The 20,803-nt window shown below is 44.7% G+C and overlaps 1 protein-coding gene across 1 annotated transcript in view; it reads left to right on the plus strand.

Annotated features, from left to right (window-relative positions):
- The window catches only part of Lmx1a (LIM homeobox transcription factor 1 alpha), a 136,598-nt gene extending 118,463 nt beyond the window's left edge, over positions 1 to 18,135 (plus strand). Inside the window, exons 4-8 of the mRNA XM_052200848.1 lie at positions 10,370 to 10,542; positions 12,614 to 12,691; positions 14,006 to 14,075; positions 15,992 to 16,162; positions 17,975 to 18,135. Of these exons, the coding sequence (XP_052056808.1) occupies positions 10,370 to 10,542; positions 12,614 to 12,691; positions 14,006 to 14,075; positions 15,992 to 16,162; positions 17,975 to 18,135 (653 nt within the window). The remainder of the gene's footprint in view (positions 1 to 10,369; positions 10,543 to 12,613; positions 12,692 to 14,005; positions 14,076 to 15,991; positions 16,163 to 17,974) is intronic.
- The last annotated feature ends 2,668 nt before the right edge of the window (positions 18,136 to 20,803 follow it).

Raw genomic sequence — 20,803 nt, forward strand, 5'->3', positions numbered from 1 at the left:
GCATAGATACAATCTTACTGTTTGTTAAAGACAAAAGTGAGTTTACATAGTAATGAGATGTGTATACTTATTAATATTTCTGTAAGGCATTACAATGTGGCTGAATATTTGATACTTCAGGGCATAGACACCTCAGTGTTTTTCAGAGTTGATTTGTATTTTGATTTTATACTCGTCAGTGTTGAGAAGGCTGTTTTGCATAAATACATACTACAAAAATGTCAGGATGTTTTTAGGGTCCTATCGAAATTGTTAGAAAATTTGTCCCAACCCTAAGTCAAAATTCAATTAGTGACTTGTTTTTATGAAACCCAAAAGTCAGCAACCAAGCAGTGTGTTGTAAAAGCAAACATTCTAACAACACAATCCAAAGGTTTACTAATCTGATTCATGCTGAGAAGGGATGGTAGGGAAATATTGGAAGTCCCTGTTTCCTACAATCAAACCATGCTTTGAGAAAAGCCAAAAACCTTTTGTGTACAGGAAAGATACTGCAGTTCACAGAGTGGGACAGTCTTGAGTGTGGGCAGATGTGTTCTAGGCAGTATTCTCAGTGCAAAGTATTCGTGTTGTGTGCTCAGAACCAAAGCTGCCCCAAGGTCACGGGGACAATATGGAGATTCACTGTCAGAAATGCCCCACATTCATTTACTATAAGTTCGACCTTTAGTTAATTATTGGACTGTTGTCTATTCATAAACCCCTTGCTGTGAAGCTTTTCATGACCCCTACATTTGTGACCTGTAGTTTATGAAGCTGAATTTTAGGTCAGTGGTTTCTCCAAGTGTGGTTCCTGACTTAGCATGGTGGCATCCAAATTCAGTTAGACCTAGAAAACCACTGGCTAGTCCCAGACTCGCTGAATTAAAGCTCTGAGGACTAGCCCAGCCATCTGTTTTGTCTAGCCCTCCAGGTGATTCTGAAGCATGTTCAACTTTAGTGAGTACTGTTCTATCTAAAGTTATTGTAGGGATCTGGGGTTGTAGAAACAGTATATTTTTTTCTCTAGCTGAGGTTTCAACAGAAAACTCTGCTATACAAATACTGATAAGACTGGGGAGAAATGAGTTTACAAGAACAGTAGAAATGTAAAGCTAATTAGTGATATAAAATGTTTCTAGCAATAGTGCCCTAAAATCAAGACCATCTTAGTATATATATATATATATATATATATGTATATATATATATATATATATATATATATATATATATATATACTAAGTATATATATATATATACAGTTTCATTCAAGGGTGTAATCACGTATACTCTCCGAGGGATATGTGATTACAACCTTTATGTACAGGAAAGATACTGTAGTTCACAGAGTGGGACAGTCTTGAGTGTGGGCAGATGTATTCTAGGCAGTATTTGTCAGTGCAAAGTATTCGTGTTGTGTGCTCAGAACCAAAGCTGCGCCAAGGTCATGGGGACAGTATGGAGAGTCCCCTCTCTGAGGGGTGGCAATCAAGTTTGTTGCATTCAGTTATACCCCACATATTTTTAATGTAGGTCGACTCAATCTCCTGAATAAAATGTCTATATTATTTTCATCCAGTCTTGCTTTTTCATCCATAAAGAACATTGTCTGTTGAAAGCCCTCAGTTTCTAAAGGTAGCCAGCTAACCAGGAGTAAGGCCTTCCCTCCTTCCTGTAAGTTGACCTTGAAAAATGTTGACACCAGCTGGACCAGAAATCACATTATTGGACCTGTTCTCCAGGGTTGTGATCTCTCTCTGTTTATTTCCATCTGCTTTTCTTCATATCCTCCCTTCTCTGTATCCCTACTATAATAATTCTCTAATTTCCCATATCCTTTTCCTATTCTTTTTGTAGCAAGGTAACTAGGTGTGTTACAACACACCTACAACAGTGATAGAGCATTGTTAGCATAAATAGCAATGTGAAGGAAAGATTGAGATTGATGTTCATGTGGAGTAAGTATCATTTTTACTGAGCATCAGTGATGGAGGTAGCTAATAAATCCCTGCCCTTTGAAGATGGCCAGTCAGTGGTTTATGGAATGACTGGGAGTCTGAGGGCATAGGTTATTAGCCTCTGCTCACTCTTCCAAAGCAGGAGAGGGTCTGTTTAGAGCTATGGTGCATTGGCCAAGGGCTCAAGTGGGCTAATCACCTGTGATCACACAGCATACTCTGTTAAAGTCTACAGTGTTTAACCAAACGGGTCTCTCTTCTGAAGGCTTCCTAGTAGGTCTCTATGTCCCAGGATAGCTATGAATGTGGCTAAACCTAAAATTTGAGCCTAGCTTGGCATTTTTTGGTGCAACCCAAAATATGTGGCTTACTTTCACTGTGAGCATGGTGAACTGTGTGTGTGTGTGTGTGTGTGTGTGTGAAAGAGAGAGAGAGACAGAGAGAGAGGGGGGGCAGACAGAGACATAGAGCCACAGTGAGAGACAAAGAAACAGAGAGATTTTGTTTGTGATTTTCTATTGCAGAGTCATTGAAAATCATCTCCATAGATGACAGGTCAGTGTTGGCTGTGTCAGAAGACTGGGGATGCTCCCAAGTCTGTAAATTTTAGCCTAATTAGCCAACTCCTATAAACTCTCTAACCACTTAGAATAGTGTAATTTTTTGATTGTTTTTCTTTTCTTTCTTTGGTTTATTAACTTGAAGGAATAATTAACCCTTTGTTTCCCAGCCTTGCCTACAAACAATTTAATATTACTTGGACAGTTAATCCTCCCGAAGACTACTAATTAATGCAATAAAATTGGACTGCTCCAAAGAGAGATGGCATTCAGTCCACTGATGCCACTTTCTAAGTCAGAGTGAGCACACTCATCCTATTAATATAAGCTGATAGGATGTCATGCATGTCACACCCTGCGCCTGATGACCACCGGGCAGCTGGAGTAATGAGCTTTTATCTAGGCTGAGCTGTGAGCCCCAAACAACCGAATTAACTTGTTATGAGCTTCACAGCCTCCCGCTTGGAGGCTGGCCAGATGGAAACAGAGCAAGTTACAGGCCCTGTTTAGTACACACATCCCTGTTTGTCCGGAACGCTTTGCTGTCGAGGCACAGGAAACTTCTGACACTGTGTTTCTGGCACTTCTGACACTGTGTTTCTGATAAAGGTGCGGCATAATTAGCATTTATACTCCTGCTCAGCAGTTAGGATTGCACATGGCCCATGGGTTTCCCGAGGCTGGGCTTTGATATCAGATGAGAAGAAAGACAAAGAAATTCAGTGAGGGAAAGATGTGCGTGTGTGGAGAGAGAGAGAGGGAGAGGGAGAGGGAAAGGGAGAGGGGGAGGGAGAGGGGGAGGGAGAGAAGCAGGATAGGTGTTAGCCTAAGAACTATTCAGATGTGCAATCCAAAAGTACTTTCACCATTCAGGGCCAATACCATCCTGTTTCTCTTCATAACTCCCAATCATAAGGTCTCCTTTCATGAGTACCAGCCTTCTGAGGAAGACAGGAGAGGCATCCAGCTGTGGCCAGCAGCCAGAACTCAGGATCACAGACACAGCTCCCCCTTGGGACCTTCTTGGAAGCCTGAGCAGGATGCCCTGGCTGTGACCCGCCTGGCTCTGACCCTCGTGGCCCCTCTCCGTATCCTGGCGCAGCTCCTCCATCCGCAGTGGCCATCTCTGAACAAAGGTGTCTTTCTTGGAACACCCTACCTACAGCCTCACTCGGGAGCCTAGCTTGGCATTTTTTTTGTCTGCTCCACTCCTGAGATGCTGAGACTCTAGGAGCTGATTGGAGAGAGTCCTTGGGCTGGGCTGAAAGGTTGTGTTGGGGAGGGAGGAGAGGGTGGGGCTGTGTGAGGAGCAGAGTGTGATGGGGATTTGGGTAAGCTCTGTCCCTTTGGGACTGCAAAGAATAGCTTCCAGGATGAACACTGTAGACGTCCCCTCTCTAAGGGACCCCTCCCGTTCAGTTCAGGCCTCTCCTTTCCTTACTCAGTAACAGCAGCCACACAGCCAGCAGTTGTCCAGTGCCTGACATTTTGCAAGCAGGTTTCCTTGGGTCCTCACAGTAGCCCAGAAGCCCTGACAGGTAGATATGTGGTGGGGGTGGTGGGGTGGGGGGAGGCACAGGGGGTAGACAAAAGACAGTTCCAGCTCTGTGCCTCAGACAAGAGATCACTTTTCCTCTCCAGAGCCTCAGTTTAGGGACACACTTCCTGTCCCACAGGACTGGAGCAGAAAGAGTGAACAGTTAGGTGTAGCAGGAGGCTTTTCAGGTACTAGGCCCTTTGAAACCATCCTAGAGGTGAAGAAGTGTTAAGATCAGAGGAGTCTTTCTTTATCCAAGGCTCTTTAGCCTCAGTGCCCTGAACCCTACCTAACATTTCCCCATTTGCTGTGGCCATGAAACCCCTACCTGCAATCAATGCTGATCAACCAGTAATCTGCCTCTCCACCAGTAAACCCCAGACAGCTTCTCCATCACATATCCCCCTTGCTGGAGTGAAGGGTGCAGCTCCTGTCTGAGGACAAGGGGCCCCCTACACACCACTGAGCAGGCTCCCCAGCCTTCCCTCTAGTGGAGTATGCTGAGCTCTTTGGGAATGCTTCCTCCTCCTGGCTGATTTCCAAACCCCTCTCCCCTCACTGCAGGGTTTCTCCATCCACTCACTCTTCCCCCTTTTCTAAATAGAGTTTTTATTTCCAGTTCTGAGGACTTCAAGCACTTTCTCTTTTATCTTCTTATCACCTACTCCCTGTTAACTTTCACAACTCACTGTCCCATCCTTTAAGATCAAGGGATCCTTCTTACTCTTCTTGTCCAGCCCGACCTCCTGAGTGCACAAGGGGGGGCTGGAGGCGGAGCATTGTGCTAGGAGAGCTTGTGTGAGGAGCCTCCTTTCCTGGTTAGTGTCTGGCTTCTCAGCTTACTAGACTGTTTGCTCCCTGAATGTCCTCCCCCCCCCCTTCACCTGGGAAGCGCTGCTGACCCTTTGTCTTACCTGCCCTCTGCACCTGAGCAGCCTTCACCAAACCCTTTCCTCCCTGGATCTTTCTGGGTGCTGAGTCTTTTTTCCCTCTGAGCATAAGCTGAATCCTCCTCAGTTTGACCCTGTATCACACACAAGGGTGGTTAACGGATGTTTGAGAACATTGTTTAAGGAATAAGTTCTTAGTCACATCAACCTGTTGTACCCTCTTCCTCTGTTTCTTTCCTGATCTCTGTCTCTGTGCCTCGAATATGTGTCTGTGTTGGTGTGTGTTTGTGTGTGTGTGTGTGTGTGTGTGTCTGTGCACATGTGTATGTGTGTGTGGTGTATGTTGGTGTATGTGGGTATGTGTTTTCATGTGTGTATATGTGTTCATGTGTGTATACATATGTGTTTGTGTGTATATGTGTGTGTGGTGTTATGCTGGTATGTGTGGTGTGTGTGTGTTTGTGTATGTGTTCATGTATATGTATTCATGTGTGTATATGTGTTTGTGTGTATTCATGTGTGTATGTATATGTGTTCATGGTGTAACATCTATATATGTGGTGTGTGTATATATAAACACACGTATGCGTGTTCATTCATGTGTGTTTGTGTATGTATGTGGTGTGTGTATGTGTATGTATGTGGTGTGTGTATGTGTGTATGGTATATGCTGGTACCTGTGAGAGACACAGAACAACCTCATTTTCAGCTGCCGTCTGTCTTGCTATAGAGGATGAGAGGGGCAGCATCTCTCACTGGCCTTCAGCTCACCAAGCAGGGTAGGCTGGCTGGCCAGTGAGCTTCAGGAATCCCCCTCTAGAGGCCTGGGATTTCTAATGTCAGTCACAATGCCTTAAACATGGATTCTGAGGGCTTGAACTCAGGTCTTAATACATATAATGTGAACAGTTTGTGACAAAGCCATCACCCAGTTCCTGGTCAGGTCTTTTGGTAGACCTGTTTCCTGGTGTGAGTTGAGCTCTCTTTGAAGAACTGTGCATCAGGCAGTTTGTGAACAGTAGCTGCCCAGACTCTGTGTGTCTGAAGAGGACCACTGCTCTTCTTGGGAAGTATGAAATTCCAATCCCCTACAGTGCAAGTCAGTGGCTGAAACAGCTTCCTATATATCCTGTCATCATAAGCCCTTCCCTGATCGCTTCCCCTGCTCCCTCTACCTACAGCAAGCTCCAGAGCCTTCCTCTGCCTCCCCAGCCTGGGAGACATTTATGAGGCTCATCACTAGGCCTGTTCTTGTCTCCCCTCTTCTAGCACGGAGATGTTTTGTCTTCCTCCCTCACTCTCACCTCATGGACCAAGGTCTGTTATCTTAGACCCTGTTTATGGGCTGCTGGGATTTTTTCCAATAACCTGAAATGAATCTGCAAGGCCCCACAGGTAGTACTGTTTGCTCTCCTGGCCATAAACCTCTTTCATCTGCCATTACTTACATCATAAATGAGTGGGCAGAAAGACGGTGGGGAAACGGCTGCCCCAAACCAGTCCAGACTTAAAAAGAAGAAAAAAAGAAGAGGAGGAGGAAGAGGAAGAAGAAAAAGAGGAGGAGGAAGAGGAGGGGGAGAAGGAGAAAGAGGAGGGGGAGAAGGACGAGGAGGAGGAGGAAGAGGAGGAGGAGGAGGGAGGAAGAAAGACCTTGAGAAACATGTTCAAACTTGGTGCTAAGCCAGTTCACGTCACTTTGTAGGCTGTACAGAGACACTTAAGCTCTGGGCTTCTCCACTAGGAGTCAGATTTATTCTGTGCTGTGTCTAAATGGCCTCCAGGGATGCTAACATTTGTTGTTGGAGAGCTAAGAGTGGTGTTCCTTTCATCTCTGCTGAGGGGTGTCACCTTAAATTATGAGGGAGAGCTTCAGCCTACACCTGGGTGTGGGAGGCTCTGGCAATGGAGGGAGCCTGCTCCCTTCACTGTTTGCAGGTTTTCTACCATCTTCCTCTTCCTGATACTCTAGCTAGTTCTGGAAGAAATATTCCACAGTATATATATTCTCATGAAAAAGTTTGTGGAGTCTGGCAAGTGTGCCCTGCAGAGAGACGAGAATGGCCTTGGTGAATGCCACAGAGCAGCTTAGAGCACTCCAAGGATGTCACAGAACACCCCAGGCTGCTAGTATTCACACACCGTAACTGGAAGTGGTTGAAGGATAGGAATGGGCGGCTCCTGAGAGTCCTAATTACTTACCATTCTGCATCTTCAGGATTTGACTCACCTATGCCCACCAGGACAACTGGAGGTTCACCTTGGTGACTGCTCAGGTAGCAACATCCCAGTTAAAAAGTATGCATGCTATTGACCACAGCAGAGAACATATTAGATCCTGCTAGCTCTCCGTTTTGTAGTATACCAGTTAAGTAGTTTCTCTTGCCCCAGAGTCAGGGTCTAGAAGAATGGGACATGGGCACAAGATGCTTGTGTTTAGATGGAGAGGCAGGAAGTTGGGTGAGAGCTAGGGCAAAGGTCACTAAACCGAAGTACGCAGACTGTATTTGGTCTGGAGTCTGTTGTGCAAATGCAGGTCTACTGGACACAGGTATGCACAAGTTTACGTCCTTAGACTATGGTGCAGTGCTGGGGTTAGAGAGTGGAGTGTGAACTGAGACCAGAGAGCTGGCAAAAACTAACAGAATTACTCTCAGACATTTCACAGACAAAGTCTGCAGAATCCTGTGGAGGGAGAATGGGACCATGTAGTCAACATTCCACACTGCCTTCCTGGAGACAGCACATGCAGGGCATTCTTATTATTTCAGAGTTTATGTCTTTGTCAGTTGTATGATCCAAAGTTTCAATATCCATTTGCATCAAAGGATGTGGTAAATGACCGTCAAAGAGTCAGACTTGCTTTTGAAAGACACTTGAGAACACCATTTTATTGACAACAGGCTTGGCAGACGACAGGCCTCTGAAGATATCCCAATTTCATTTTAAAACACGCTCTGTACTGAGGCAACCTTGGTGCACGCTCACAGTGTCAGCTTACCGACTCAGCCCCTTCCAAGATGCCTGTGTTTGGAAGAGCTGTATGTCACTTGGGCTAGCGTGCCAGTCATTCCAGTTTCCTTAGAAGTGTCATTGAAGAATGAGTCATATCAGAATTTTCTCTTTACCCCCATTAGGGGTTGGCAGAGTCTCTAACATGAATAAGGACAAAGAGGGTGAATTTATACAGATATGACTTTCTCTTTCTACCTTTAACCTCTTGGGGGAATCATCTTATTTTACCGAGGCTTTTGCTTTCAATGTTTATTTTCTCCCTGCTATTCTGCAAACCTCCTAGGATTGCTATGAAAGCCCTCTACACAGCTATGACTAAGATCAACCGTGACATCACTCCTGGGAAAGAACAGCTTCAGAGCTGAAGGATCTAGGGCCATCACCCTCCTCGTGAGGACTCTGGTGCTAATGCTTCTTAGTCTCTCAGGGTCTTTTACTTGTACCTTTGGTGGGGAGTGAGACATAAGGAGACTATAACCTTTCTACAGCATATGTTAAGAATTACTTGTGTGTTGGGGTCATGTGAGCTGCTTTGTACATAACATCAGTGCTTCTGGGACACCCACAGGGTGGATGTTACTGTCATCAGAATGAGTGGAGGAAACCAGCCGGGGGACTGGGAGCATGATATGACTAGCAAAGGCTAACAAGGGGTGGAGATGCCTGCCTACCTCAGCCTCCTCTTAATTCAGCAGATTCACAATTGAGTGCCTCTTCACATTCAAGTTATGTTTTGATGGCCCATAGAAAGAGAAAAAAATTTACCCTTTCAAATAAAGGAAGTGTTTAACTCTGCCAATTTAGGACTCGGCTCACATCCTAACCAAACAAATGTGTCTCCTCTACAGGAGAGGTAGGAATAAAGAAATGGGGTGTGTGGCCTACAACTGCTGGGTCTGTCTGGTGGGTTTCTTAAAAGTAGCCAGAGGGACAGCAACTGCCACAGGGCAAGCCCATGAGGTAAGGGTTTCACTGCATGGAGGGTGGGAAGCTTTCTAAGACCCAGAGATAATAGAGAGTCTCCTTAGTATAACTCAGAACCATAACTCCAAGTGGCTCCTAATGCACAAAGTAAAAAGACGTAACTTACCATGACATCTCTTAGACCCTACAAACAGCCTCTGAACCTCTGAGAAATGCCTGTATGAGAGACGTCTTTCTACTTTGGATATCGTTGTCAATTGTATGTCCTGTGAATGCTCAGCTCTAAATGGGACATCTTAATTGACTACCTTAATGCTGGCCAGCCAAGGTTCAGGGAACATGGTGGAAGAGGAGGCAGAAAGAACGCAAGAGGCAAAGGACAGGAAACTGTGCTGTGAAGTGTTACCTTCTGCATGTGACATGGCTATTGCTGTCATGAATTCATTGCATCTGTGGTTGACTGCACAAGATCAAGCTAGCCACAGTTCTAGGATATAGGGGGAGGGGCTCACAAAGCTCCACCCCTAAATAAGGACCTATTGGTGGCTGATAGCTAGTATAGGAGGGAGCATTCCTTTTTTTTTTTTTTTTTTTTTGGAGGTGTGAGCACTGGTAGGTCGTCTATGCTCCAGTAGATGACCCAACATCCATGCACATGTGCGGAGCACTAAATGGACTTGAGAGTTTTATTAAAAACATAAGAAAACATGAAGTTGGGAGGTAGACATGTCTGAGACTATCTGATTATATTTCATTATATTCATGTGTGAAATTCTCAAAAAATAAAAAGGAGAAGATACCCCTGTGTTATTCATTGTTAACTGAGTTGAAGTGATTCACACTTTTCTTAGGAGTTGCTTACTTTATAGAAGTTTTGGTGAATTGTTAGTGTTACCTGGTCATTCCAAGTTGTCTGTGTCTATAGATAACATGATGCTGGTTTTTGCTGACCATTTAAGCAATGATCTTTTCTACCTTGTGGTAGTAGCCAAAATGTTTGACATAGTTCTGGGAAATTACACCTGAGTCTGTTAGGTCTAGTATCGAAAAATGACACCAAGGAAATCACACTAGTAACAGTTATTGGGCCTCGGTTATGTGCTGAAGAGCATTCGATTGCCTTACTAATACAGGCTCATTTCATCTCCACAGTAACTCTGTGGAAGCAAGCTCTCTTATGCCATGATTCTTCACATGAAAAATGGAATCAGAGTTGATTAAGTTCACATAAGACCAAACACTTAAGAAATGTGCAGCCAGGACACCATGCTAGGACAAAGCTCTGAGGGTAAGGATGACTGTGGACTTTCTGGGCCTTGCTTCTGAGCTTTAGAAGTGGTTTCTTAGCCTCTTTCTGGAAGCTTTTAGATCAGTACTACACAGTTTATCACACTCACTCCTAAAGCCATCTTGGGAATGTGGCATCCCAGAGCTTCTCGTGGGGGCAACGAACAGCTCCACGGCTGCATCTGGGGACTGAGGATGCTGCTCTCTGCTTCATTTTAGGCAAAAGTGATGATGAGGAGAGTCTTTGCAAGTCAGCCCATGGGGCAGGAAAAGGAGCATCAGAGGACGGCAAGGACCATAAGCGACCCAAACGTCCCAGAACCATCTTGACCACTCAGCAGAGGAGAGCATTCAAGGCCTCATTTGAAGTATCCTCCAAGCCCTGCAGAAAGGTATGAGGGGGTGATGTCAAGAGAAAGGATCAAAGCCCCCTCATCTATGCAGCTGGACTCCCCTGGGATATTAAAGAGCTGTGGAGGGGGGAGGTCTGAGTGATGGGGAATGCTGCTTACAGTCTGTGACAGTTATGAGCCCTGCAGGAGGTTTCAAAGATAGCTAAGATATGGCTTGGGAAGTAATAGAATCTCCCCCAACTTTCTACGTGCTTGCCAACTCCTGACTGACAAACACCTCTCATTGCATGAAGTACAAAGAACAATAAATAGTAGCTAAATCATTGTGATAATAAATACTAGTTGTGATATAAGCCAGATACCTTAACAAAGATTATAAAAATACAGTAGCTTGCAATGCGTGCCTTTTATGGTCAGGTTTTCGCTTCTTCTCCTTAGTGTGGTGACTTGGGGATTCCCTGGGTAAAAGTTCATTTCTTCCCATAATATTTTCAGCAGAAGGGATGTGTTCTGGTTTTCTACTCACATAATGGTGGAGATTTGGGTTGTGTTTTCTTGGGACTGTTCTGAATAGGGATCTTGTGAACATTTATAGAAAATTACTCACTGGCTTAATGAAATAGCGTTTTCCTTCTGTGCTACACTTTGGAGGAAGGCAAGATAAGACTGGGAGGCAGCTCTGTTATCCATCACTTGGGTCCCAGCAGCTGCTCCAGCTGTCTGCATTTTCCCAGACACCATGGTGGGGACAGCAGAAGCAGTAAGTGAGTACCTGGCATTTTGAGGACATTGCTGGGGCTTGTGTCCACCTGTTTACGCATCTCCTGTCCACAGAGTAGGAGAAGAATTTGGTATTTGTTGAGCAGTAATATATTCTGTTACAACTTTGATCTTGGAGAAGATTTACCCAGACTCTTTCCTTTCCTATCCTTTGCCACTCCCTACACTCTATGGGAGGTACAGGTAGGTAGTGAGATACCCCAAATAGGCTCACACAAGGAGTACTTACAGTGAGGAGGACATGAGTATACACAAGTGTCACACAAGGGAGAAAGCTATAATAACATAACAGAGAGGCTGCCAGGAGCTATGGGGAAAGGGAATGCCATTTCATCTGGGCATCTACTAGGCTTCATGGATCAAGTGGTTTCTGATTTGAGGTTCTGGGGCATGAGTAGGGTCTCAGCAGGTGCAAGAGCCCCTGTGTCCACTCCTGAGGGTGACTTAGTAGATGCACGTGCCTCGGCTACCTACTTCCACTTGTCTCACTTCTAAGCTTCATCCCGATTGCATGGTCAAGATGGTGTGTTTTCTGCAGTCTCCATTTGGTCTACTATTCAGGCCCTTTCAGTCCATCTTCCCTGGAGTCTGTCAAGGAGGGGCAGTGTCTTAGAGTCCCTCTCACTATCACACCAGCCCCTCACCATATGCCTGGATGGCTTAGAGAGCCAAATACATCTCCTTGTTATGTTGATTCCCAGTCTCCACATGACCCCAGTGCATTCACCAGCGCCAGAGTCACCTGACTCTGCTGGATTCCAGATAGCCCTCATGGTTTATATTCCCCCCTGGGAAGGGCTCACTCAAAAAAAAAATAGTGATCATGAATATTCAGAAAACACACAGAGTTACTTGGAAGTAGACAAAGGTAAAAATTTAAGTCAATGACAAGACAGGAAGACAAGAGAGAATCATCTGTTTCTGCAAAGAGATTTTCACTTTAGTTTTTCTTTAGTCAATTAAAGCATGCGAAAACCTACAGCTAAAGAGAAGGCAACCCCAGCAGTCCCTATAAAGCCATAACTTCTGAGTACAAGAAACCCAAAGTTCCTCCTGGGAATGTGCATCTAAATAAATGAGCATCCCTTCCTTTCTCTACCTTGTGAAAGATGCCTTTTCTGCCAGAAAGAAAGCATAACCTCGTGTTTGGGCATTGTATCAGTCAGGGTTCTCTAGAGGCACAGATATATTTGAACATTAATCATGATCTAGTCTCTACTTAGGAATGTGACCTATGCCCCCAGCCAGCACCACCCAGGAAATGGTTTACCTCCTACTCTAAGAGGTCATTGTGTGTACACTTTATATTCATGTGTTCAATTTCTTCAAGGTGAGGGAGACTCTGGCTGCGGAGACAGGGCTGAGTGTCCGTGTGGTTCAGGTGTGGTTCCAGAACCAGCGAGCCAAGGTAATCTGCTTCTCACCTCCATCTGTCTTTGTCTTACTGGCTTCTTCCAGCAACAGCAGATGGACATCAGACTTGCTGTCAGCCTTTCTAAGCTAACTTATTGGGTGGAGTAGCTTTCTTGATTAAAAACATCTACCATCAGCAATTATTTCAGCCACACCACCCTGAAGAAGGGAGAAGCGAAGCATTTATGTTAGTGAAACAGGTTTAGTTGTGGCAGGTGGAATAAATGCTCACTCCTAGCTTGCAGTGTCTGGCCTCTCTAATGCCAGCCTTAGTGTCCTAGGGAATAGACAAGTCCTGGCTTAACTTATTTTCTTCCTGACTCTAAAAATGCACATGCCCTGGCCAGTTTCCCATAATCCATAATCTTGATTGTATTATGTATGTATGTATGTATGTATGTATGTATGTATGTATGTATGTGTGTATGTACAGGGACAGGTATGTATATTGAGGTGTGTGCATGGAAGTGTGTGCATTTACATGAAGGCCAGAGGTCTTTGGGATAGTAATTCACCTTGGTTTCTGTTCTTCTGAACAGAATGTCTCACTGGGACCCGGAGTTCCTCGATTAGTCTAATCCTGGGGTCCAGGCAGCCCCAGGCAGCCTCTTTGTTTCCATTCCTCAGCACTGGGGTAACAGTGCATTCCAATACCTCTGACTTTTTTCTTGAGTTCTTAAACATTCGACTCAGGTCGCTGTGCTTACTCAGCAGCGATTTGCAAACGGGAGCTATCTTCCCAATCCTAAGATGGTGATAAATTACCCTCTTCTCATTAGGTCACAATTCTGCAACAGAATTCCTCAGATCAGGTCTGTTGTTGGTGTGTTGCTATTCCATTAATAGAAGACTCCATGGTGCAGTGACTGTCAGGGAGCTCGTGGGGTATGCACTCATAAAGCAGGAGTGCACTGAAGACTCTGGGGAATTATATGTCAAAGGAATTCATTTTTCTAGTATATTGCACACAAACACACATACACACATACACACATACACACATACACACATACACACATACACACATACATACATACATACAACCAAGGAGACAGGTTGCACTTTGTATCTGTGGCAGCTGCATTCCTGCTGCTTCACACTAGGAGAATGCTTGCCACTAAGCATCTGAGTTGTGGTGCTGTGTCTGATGTGTGTTTCCTGGACAGAGTAAAATCTGGGAGATTGCTTCTTCTACTTTAGAAACCGTCCTCTCACCAAAGGGTAAAGGTCACATTTTTGCTGCTCTCCCTTATCATGTGGACCCAACCCAGGCCTCTGACTTCTAATCCTGTGGTCCTCTCTTCATCAGATGAAGAAGTTGGCCCGACGGCAGCAGCAACAGCAACAGGATCAGCAGAACACCCAGAGGCTGAGTTCTGGTAAGCTGGTGGCTCTTTCCAGTCAGTCCCCACTGTACTCCAAGCTCCTCCGACCTGAAGCCATCAAATGAAGCTCTTTGAGTGCCATATCCCCAGTCAGTGACAGTCATCCACACCAGTTTGAGAGATGATCAATTTAAGTGAAGACTAGGCTGAAGGTTGAGGGTCTTTGAGCTTCACATCAAGATGGTGGCAAAGCTCATTGTCTGGACCATGGCAGTATCAGGATCAGGTGCAGAGGCAAAGGAATGTCCAGTTTCTCTTCTTACCCAATCCTTCTCATCTGAAGCAAATCCACTTACTAAAAAATAACACTGACTTAGCCCTCTGGAATCTTTCCATCACTTTGGTAAATTTCATGAGATAATAAATGTAAAAGGAATAAATGTTTATTTAGGCTCATGATTCCCAAGGGTCTCAGTTCATAACTGCTTGGTATGTTGTTTTAGGGCTTATGGTGAGACAGAGCATCACAGCGGAAGCGTGTGTTGGAAATCTGTTCAGCTCAGGCTGGTCAGGAAGCCAAAAGAGAAACAGCCTTAGAAGTGGTGGTATAAATGTTCTTTTTAGGGCCCAGCATTAAAACAGTCACTTATCCTAAACATCTTGAGCATCCACAGATCTCTTTCATTCTCTGCCATTCACTACAGAAAGAAGCTTCTTTGATTATGTCTCAGAGTATCGTTTGCCTATAGGTACAAACAAATCCTTAGCATGCGGTTTGATGCCATATCAATTTAGCTATAGAACAGTCGTAAGTTTCCCAGTGGGGCTTATGACAGTTTGTTTTTTAATAGGACCAACCCATTTTTCCACATAATTGTTCTGTAGGATGTATGAATTCACAAAGTGGGGTAATCATGACTTCTACCTTTCAAAGAGGGCTGTAGATATGAAGATCAGAGGCATGCCAATTGACTACATGTAAACCAACAAACTAAGGAGAAAACTACATCACTGGACCATGAAAGCACATGATACTTAGGACTCTGCTTAAAGACTTCTCAGGGCAGCTGCTAGAGTGTATTTGAGAAATGAGGAGGCAGAGGGAAGTATCATTGCTAGGAGTCCATCGAGCCGTGCTCATATTGAGGATGAGGGGGCAAGAATGATTTCTTATTTTCATAAATTTCTGAACACAAGTGTAGCAAGTTGCAAATATAGAACATGGCCCACTTTCATGGAATCTTTGTATCAACCCTGTGACATCAGCTGGTCCAGTATCATGAGAGTCCCACTTAACTGATGGGCTTGCAATGGGTTATTTTAGGAAAGATCCATCCCCTCAAGTGGCTACCAAACCTATATAGTGTCCTAATGTTCAGCTTCCAAGCCCACACCTCCGTCTTCTGTCAAGGGCTTTGGTAGGCACAGGTTGAGGAACACTGATACCACCCTGTCCTTTCCTAGTTACAGTTTCATACAACTTGCTCAGTCACGTGCCTCTAAGGTCGTCTTCCATGAGTCTTACAAAGTATTGCCTATGCTGTTTGGGAGTCGCCTCCAACATGAGATAGAAGTGAGTGACAGTATGACTTCCGAAGCTGGATTGGAAAGGATGCAGTGGTTCCTCTCAGCCCCACCCTCTCATAATGTATTATATAGGTGAATGAAATTGTCAAAGAACAAACAAACAAACAAACAAACAAACAAAGAGACTGGATAGTTCCTCTTAGCCTTCACCATCTCAGAATACACGAATGAATGAAACTGTCAAAGGACAACTTAAGTAAATAAACAGAATAGCATGCTGGGTTCTGACTTGGGTCTTCTTGGGTCACTTGCCCTGGGGGACTATGGGCTATCATTCCATGAGAACCATAAACACTGGACACTATAGCAGGAGATGTGAAATCTTTTGGGTTCTGGGATGCCAGTTGAAAATGATGTGTCTTCTTCTTTCTTTTGTTCCCCAGCTCAGACAAATGGTAGTGGGAATGCCAGCATGGAAGGGATAATGAACCCCTACACGACGTTGCCCACCCCTCAGCAGCTGCTGGCCATTGAACAGAGCGTCTACAACTCTGACCCCTTCCGACAGGGCCTCACCCCACCCCAGATGCCTGGAGATCACATGCACCCCTATGGTGAGAGGGACTCAGTCCCCAGAGGGCCCCTCTCAGTCTGCTCTTGTGGGCTTGCTTCTCATTTTCCTTAAACATATCTTCACAGTTCCCAGAGACTTGCTGAATTGCCGTATATGAAAATGTGTCCCACAAAATATTGCTGACACCATCTACTTGATGGGTACAGAGAATTCCCGGGCACATTCTTTGGTGACATTTCCCTGTGTCATCATTCATGAGGCTCCTTTGTTGAGCCTTTCCTTGTCTACTTTTCCAGTTAGGTGAAAGCTCAAGGGATGTGTTCTGGGGAGTCTAGAGGGATGGAGTGAACCATGGAGTGTAGGGTACCAGGGCTATTGCATATTTATATTAAGAAATGTAGACTTACACTATATGTGACTTAATATGTGATACAATATGTCATAAGTTATCCTGATGATTGTACAATAAAGTTTGGTTCAACAGTCTTGTAAAATTTAGTAGCAGAGACACAAGGTGAGCACTTCGGCTATCTTCTTTTCTTTAGTTAATATTTTTTGTTGCTGTGGTCAGGAATGTGACCAATTGGTAAAATGCTTCTAAGACATACATGACAACAAAAGTTTAACACAGATCCCCAATATCTGTGTTAAAATCAGCCATGGCTACAAATATCTGTAGCCTCAGTGCTAGAGGGGCAGAGGCAGGTACATCCAAGGAGCTTGCCAGTCAGCTGGTCTTACCAAACTTGTGACTTTCAAGAATAAGGAGGAGACATGCTGAGGAAGGTATCTGACATAGCTTTTGTCCTCTACATGCATACACTCAGACATGTGACCAACACACATTAACATATACAAGCACATACAACACACACACACACACACACACACACACACACACACACACACACACACACACACACACATACTTGTTGTTAAAGTCACCTTTACTTTTGTTCATCCCAGCCTCAGCAAACACTTACCATGGTGTTTGCAGACCCTCATTGCCCAACCTTAGGAACAAATAAGTTCTAGGTTTGTATGTGTGCCTCCCAGTGATGTCCATCTCTTTCTTCTTTAGAAGACACATATCACGCTTGAAGCCTTTTCACTCTGTCACATGGGAGCCCAGCAAAGATTTGTTTTTCATTTTGCAAATCCTTATGTCTATGACTTTTAGCAAAATGAACAACTGAAGCTCAATGATACGGTTTAGGTGCTTGCCTCTGCTTCTCTAGTTGAGCTGAAGTGCAGGTACACCCAGCCATGCCTCCAGGTTGCAAGTTTTCGATTGCAATGGTACCTCAGCTGTGGTATAGTATGACCTGCCTTGGCCCTTCTCTCCAGGGTACAGTTGAGGCCAGGCACCTAACTTTCCTTTGTTGTGAGGAAGAAATCTGGGGAGACAGTGAAACCTTGGTACATCTCTGCTACTTGAAATGTTACCAGCAAGATCAGAACTTCACTTGAATAATCCGTATTCTTTTCTTACCATCTGTCCTTGAGGAGCCCTTTGTGAGGCTGAGGACATTCAGAATCCCTAACTATGTCCTTCCAGCCTTTAGAGATGAGTCCTGCCTACCCCGTGTTCACTGTGTAGATACCCTTACTGTGCATACCTTAACTCATGTGGCTTAATGTTTTCCAACTTTGGATAAGAATTCTCTATGAGACTCCTAGCATTGTAACCTTTACACTTTTGTGTGTAGTTGTTCCCACTCCACACCTCAACACTTAGTAGGTCCTCATCCCTGGGATGTGTTCAAACGCTTGTTGAGTTCAGCTAATTTTCAAGTGTACAAGGGTATTATTTCTTCCAGACCCTCATGGTCGTGTTCCATCTTCATTTTAGGTGCTGAACCTCTTTTCCATGACCTGGATAGTGATGACACATCTCTCAGTAACCTGGGCGACTGCTTCCTGGCAACCTCAGAAGCTGGACCTCTGCAGTCCAGAGTGGGAAACCCCATTGACCATCTGTATTCCATGCAGAATTCCTATTTCACCTCTTGAGTCTTCTCCTAGAATTTCGTGGCTGGGCTCCCATATGGAACAACCATGCTGTGTGAGGGGTTGCTGACTTTAGGATGGGGAGGCCAGAGAAGAGGTGGGCTGGGGAGGGAGGTTTGTTGGGGATGCTGTTGTTTAATTATATGGTGTAGCTCAGCATTTCCAAAGACTGAATACATTATGGATCGCATAGTTTAATGTTTCTAATAAGAATCTTAGTACTAGATATGAAGATGTGTTTATCATTAAGAACAGGGTCTTTTAATATAGACATTCTCAAGCAAACTAGATACCTAGGGACTCCTAACAGCTTCCCACTATTCTGGAGAAGTGCTTGTCAAGAGGTGCAGTATGTCTATTCATCTACACACCAATAGACAGACAGATAGATGTGTCTGTGTGTGTGTGTGTATGTGTGTGTATGTGTGTTTGTAAAACCTTTCATACTTTATCATCAAAGTTTATTCCTAATTATAACAGACACCAACTGTACAGCAAAAGTAACTTTATTTTCAGTGTGAACTATATTTAAGGAAATGCTTGATGCACTTAAGTTATAAAATGAGATAATTTACTTTTATAAACTTTATTTTTAGTTTGGAGAGACTCATCGGCAGGGCAGAGAGGGCTGTGCCACCGGGTCCCACAGCTTTGAGTGTTTGACTTCGTTCTGTGATCAGCGCATCATTGGGGTCTAGAAAACAACTCCACATGATAGGCAGCAAGCTATGGTGAACTCATGCTCACTCCGGTGTTGCGTCACTGACTAGGCCTGAAGGAGATTTTCGGCTTATTGGCATGGGATTGTTGGGTAGCATCAGCAAGGTTGTTCCTAACCCCCCCCAGATTCAGCCTCGATGAGTGTGGATGAAGTTGATAGTCACACCTACCTCCCTCTCTATGAGTGTAGATGAGGTAGTTGCCACACCTACCTCCCTGGGGACACTAAGGCTCCACCCCAGGACATGATCGAAGTTGAAACTAAAATAAATCTGACATGATTTAAAATATATTTGGATCACGTACCTGATGAGAGACGATGCCTGGGACCACAGAGCAGGAAGTTCTGGTACCCCAAGTCCTATTTCTCTTCATGGCCCACTTGGCTACATGACAGAGACACAGCTCTGAAGGAGGTGGAGACGACACTCCATCTGAGAAGGTGGAAGAGGCATGGTGGATGGAATTCTAGAGCAAGTGTTGACTTGCACATCTTTTTTTTTTTTTAAATTTTGTTTTTTTCTGCTTTTTAAAATGTCATTTAAAAAATGACTGTATGCACCCCAAAAGCTGGAATTACTTGTGATCTCTGTTTGTCTCTTTCCTGAGGGCCCATAGTCTAGAGGTCCTGCTCATAAACAACCTCATGGAGTTCATAGAAGCAGAGGGGACCAGGCAGGTACCCAGGGATATTCCTTTCAACTCACTCTACTGTCCTTGAGCACAGGAAGACCCAGCAGCCATTGTACACAGGGACAATTCCATGCCCTGATCTCCAATAACGGTGCTAGGATGGGGTCTTCTGTGTTAGAATCCTTCTGGGGAAGCAGAATGAGTAGGGGGAGGACAGAAGGACTCCACTGAGAGGGGCTGTGACAGGCATGACGTCATACCTGGGGACATCATGCCCGGGGACGTCATCAGAGCCATGATCATGCCCACATATCCACTTCATTCTCTGCAAGGCCAGAGGAAGCATGTCCCTTAGTGGTAGAGTGTGTGTTGTGTGATTTTTGTGCTCGTCTTTATAATTTATACAAACCATCAGGAAACCTGAACCAGTCTGTGGACTGAGAATGAGGCAGGCGTAGGTGGCACGGATGATATCTGTGTGGCTGATTGGTTGGAGAATGTAGCAGATATTATGTGAATGAAAGCAAACAGAGATCCTTAATTCTACTCTCTAATGACATACCGAGATGAAATTAAAAGCCTCTTACAAATGAGCCATTGTTTATTTGGGGGGTATAGTGGGTATGGAACCATGGGAGGTGGAGGGTGGGGGGGTTTCTTCCAAGGAGATATGAATTTCTTCTACGGAGGCACAGGGATGTGCTTGTGGTGAAACTTTAGCTACAGTCAAGCCTAAAGGGAAGGGGCTCTGCAGCCTCTTGCTAAGATGGAAACGTCCTAAAGCTGCCCCCTTGGAGGTTCTAGAATGTTCCATGCTTGTCATAGAGACCCCTCATGAGAGAGACTCACATGGTGTGTGCCATTAGCTTTGGAGCAGCACTGGGGCATACTGAAGAAACAATATTTCTCATGTAGGGCTGGAGACAAATCCCTGGCAGGATGGGAGGGCAGAGCAGCAGCCCACTGGTGTGGGTCCCTGAGTCTCCCAGAGTTCTCAGCGATTTTACATCAAGAGTTTACATTTTTCATTAACATGGAAGAGAGTTTGGGCTAAAAGATGCCTCTCTCTAGTGTGCTGAAGAATCTTTGCTTATGGCTCCCAAACTTTCCCTGGGGACTGACTATTTCCGACCCATGTTCTCTCCTTCCAACTCTGAGCAGACAGCCCTGTTCAGATCCAAATTCCAACCCATTAGGTGCTGTTTGGTCCTTGAACAAGGTACTTCGCTCTGCTGAGCTGATCCCTCATAGAGTGGCAGAGGTGATACTTGTCACCATCTTCAGAGTGAAAGGGACAGTGAGTATGACCTACAAAGCA

Source organism: Apodemus sylvaticus, chromosome 12 (genome assembly GCF_947179515.1).
Source record: "Apodemus sylvaticus chromosome 12, mApoSyl1.1, whole genome shotgun sequence".
NCBI classification, from domain to species: Eukaryota; Metazoa; Chordata; class Mammalia; order Rodentia; family Muridae; genus Apodemus; species Apodemus sylvaticus.